Genomic DNA, 2,500 nt, shown 5'->3' on the forward strand with positions numbered 1-2,500 from the left:
ACAGGTTACAGTGAGACAGGTACAGAGAGACAGGTACAGTGAGACAGGTACACAGAGACAGGTACAGTGAGACAGGTACAGTGAGACAGGTTACAGTGAGACAGGTACAGTGAGACAGGTACAGTGAGACAGGTACAGAGAGACAGGTACAGAGAGACAGGTACACAGACAGGTACAGTGAGACAGGTACACAGAGACAGGTACACAGAGACAGGTACAGTGAGACAGGTTACAGTGAGACAGGTACAGTGAGACAGGTTACAGTGAGACAGGTACAGTGAGACAGGTACACAGAGACAGGTACACAGAGACAGGTTACAGTGAGACAGGTACAGTGAGACAGGTTACAGTGAGACAGGTACAGAGAGACAGGTACAGAGAGACAGGTACAGTGAGACAGGTCACAGTGAGACAGGTTACAGTGAGACAGGTACAATGAGACAGGTCCAGTGAGACAGGTACAGTGAGACAGGTACACAGAGACAGGTCACAGTGAGACAGGTACAGAGAGACAGGTACAGTGAGACGGGTACAGAGAGACAGGTACAGTGAGACAGATCACAGTGAGACAGATCACAGAGAGACAGGTCACAGTGAGACAGGTCACAGTGAGACAGATCACAGAGAGACAGGTCACAGTGAGACAGGTACAGTGAGACAGGTACAGAGAGACAGGTCACAGTGAGACAGGTACAATGAGACAGGAACAGTGAGACAGGTACAGTGAGACAGGTCACAGTGAGACAGATCACAGAGAGACAGGTTACAGTGAGACAGGTTACAGTGAGACAGGTCACAGTGAGACAGGTCACAGTGAGACAGGTTACAGTGAGACAGGTCACAGTGAGACAGGTCACAGAGAGACAGGTCACAGTGAGACAGGTTACAGTGAGACTGGTCACAGTGAGACAGGTTACAGTGAGACAGGTCACAGTGAGACAGGTTACAGTGAGACAGATCACAGTGAGACAGGTACAGTGAGACTGGTCACAGTGAGACAGGTTACAGAGAGACAGGTACAGAGGGACAGATCACAGTGAGACAGATCACAGTGAGACAGGTACAGTGAGACTGGTCACAGTGAGACAGGTTACAGTGAGACAGGTCACAGTGAGACAGGTCACAGTGAGACAGATCACAGTGAGACAGGTACAGTGAGACAGGTACAGTGAGACAGGTGTTTTGGCATGGCTTCACTCTACCACCTGTGGTAATGATGACATCACTTCCTCCCTCTCACCTCCACCTGCAGCTCTCCGATGTCGTCCACAGACCACGCTTCGTCGTCGTTGTCGTAGTTGGGGACGGTGGAGAAGCTCCCGGCTCTCTGCTCGGCGGTCATGCCGCAGTCTGGAAGGTTCTCCACTGAGCGCGTACTCCTGATCCTGTTCTCTGGGATCCGGATGGGAACGTTGGACGTCTCGAAGTTCTCACACTCCAGAACTTCCACGTAGATGAGGTACGGAGCCTGGCGGGCACAGAGGTCAAAGGGTCAACAGAGGTCATGTGACGTGTACAGCTCACAGTTTGAACAGAAGCTCACCTTGTCTTTAGAGTTTAAGACCACGGCCTGCGTGTGCGGCACTCGGACCACGTGGTGGTCGAAGGCGGCGGTCGGCAGCCACACTCGAGCTGGCAGTTTGTGGTTGAGCAGCGACAGCTCCGAGATCAGACGCTGAGTCTTCTGCTCTTTGGTGGGAAGAGTCGCCAAACGTTTCCCGATCCCCATCAGAGACTTGATGAACTCCCTCTGAGGGGCCAGACGCACCGGCTGAGTGAGTGGGCGAGAGAGAGAGAGAGAGAGAGGGTGGGGGGGGGGGAATGAGACAGTGTCTAATTAAGACTCAGGGTCTTCTGAGGTCTCCTGCTGGTGTCCTCTTTGTGTCCTCTGGACAGACCGGTGAACAGGTGAAGAGGTGTAGAGGTGAAGAGGTGAACAGGTGTAGAGGTGTAGAGGTAAAGAGGTGAACAGGTGAACAGGTGAACAGGTGAACAGGTGTAGAGGTGAACAGGTGAAGAGGTGAACAGGTGAACAGGTGTAGAGGTGAACAGGTGAAGAGGTGAACAGGTGAACAGGTGTAGAGGTGAACAGGTGAACAGGTGAAGAGGTGAACAGGTGAACAGGTGTAGAGGTGAACAGGTGAACAGGTGAAGAGGTGAACAGGTAAACAGGTAAACAGGTGAACAGGTGTAGAGGTGAACAGGTGAACAGGTGAAGAGGTGAACAGGTGAACAGGTGAAGAGGTGAACAGGTGAACAGGTGTAGAGGTGAACAGGTGAACAGGTGAAGAGGTGAACAGGTGTAGAGGTGAACAGGTGAAGAGGTGAACAGGTGTAGAGGTGAACAGGTGAACAGGTGAAGAGGTGAACAGGTGTAGAGGTGAACAGGTGAACAGGTGAAGAGGTGAACAGGTGTAGAGGTGAACAGGTGAACAGGTGTAGAGGTGAACAGGTGTAGAGGTGAACAGGTGAACAGGTGAACAGGTGAAGAGGTGAACAG

General features: G+C 52.0%; 1 protein-coding gene across 2 annotated transcripts in view; it reads right to left on the bottom strand.

The window, feature by feature from the left end:
• pi4kb (phosphatidylinositol 4-kinase, catalytic, beta) overlaps positions 1 to 2,500 on the bottom strand; it is a 22,492-nt gene that overhangs the window by 12,184 nt on the left and 7,808 nt on the right. For both annotated transcript variants that reach the window (XM_079344911.1, XM_079344912.1), the window contains 2 exons: positions 1,544 to 1,771; positions 1,241 to 1,468 (listed from right to left, as the gene is read on the bottom strand). In XM_079344911.1, coding sequence (XP_079201037.1) covers positions 1,241 to 1,468; positions 1,544 to 1,771 — 456 coding nt within the window. The remainder of the gene's footprint in view (positions 1 to 1,240; positions 1,469 to 1,543; positions 1,772 to 2,500) is intronic.

This window comes from Symphodus melops (assembly GCF_947650265.1).
Source record: "Symphodus melops genome assembly, chromosome: 5".
Classification (NCBI taxonomy): Eukaryota; Metazoa; Chordata; class Actinopteri; order Labriformes; family Labridae; genus Symphodus; species Symphodus melops.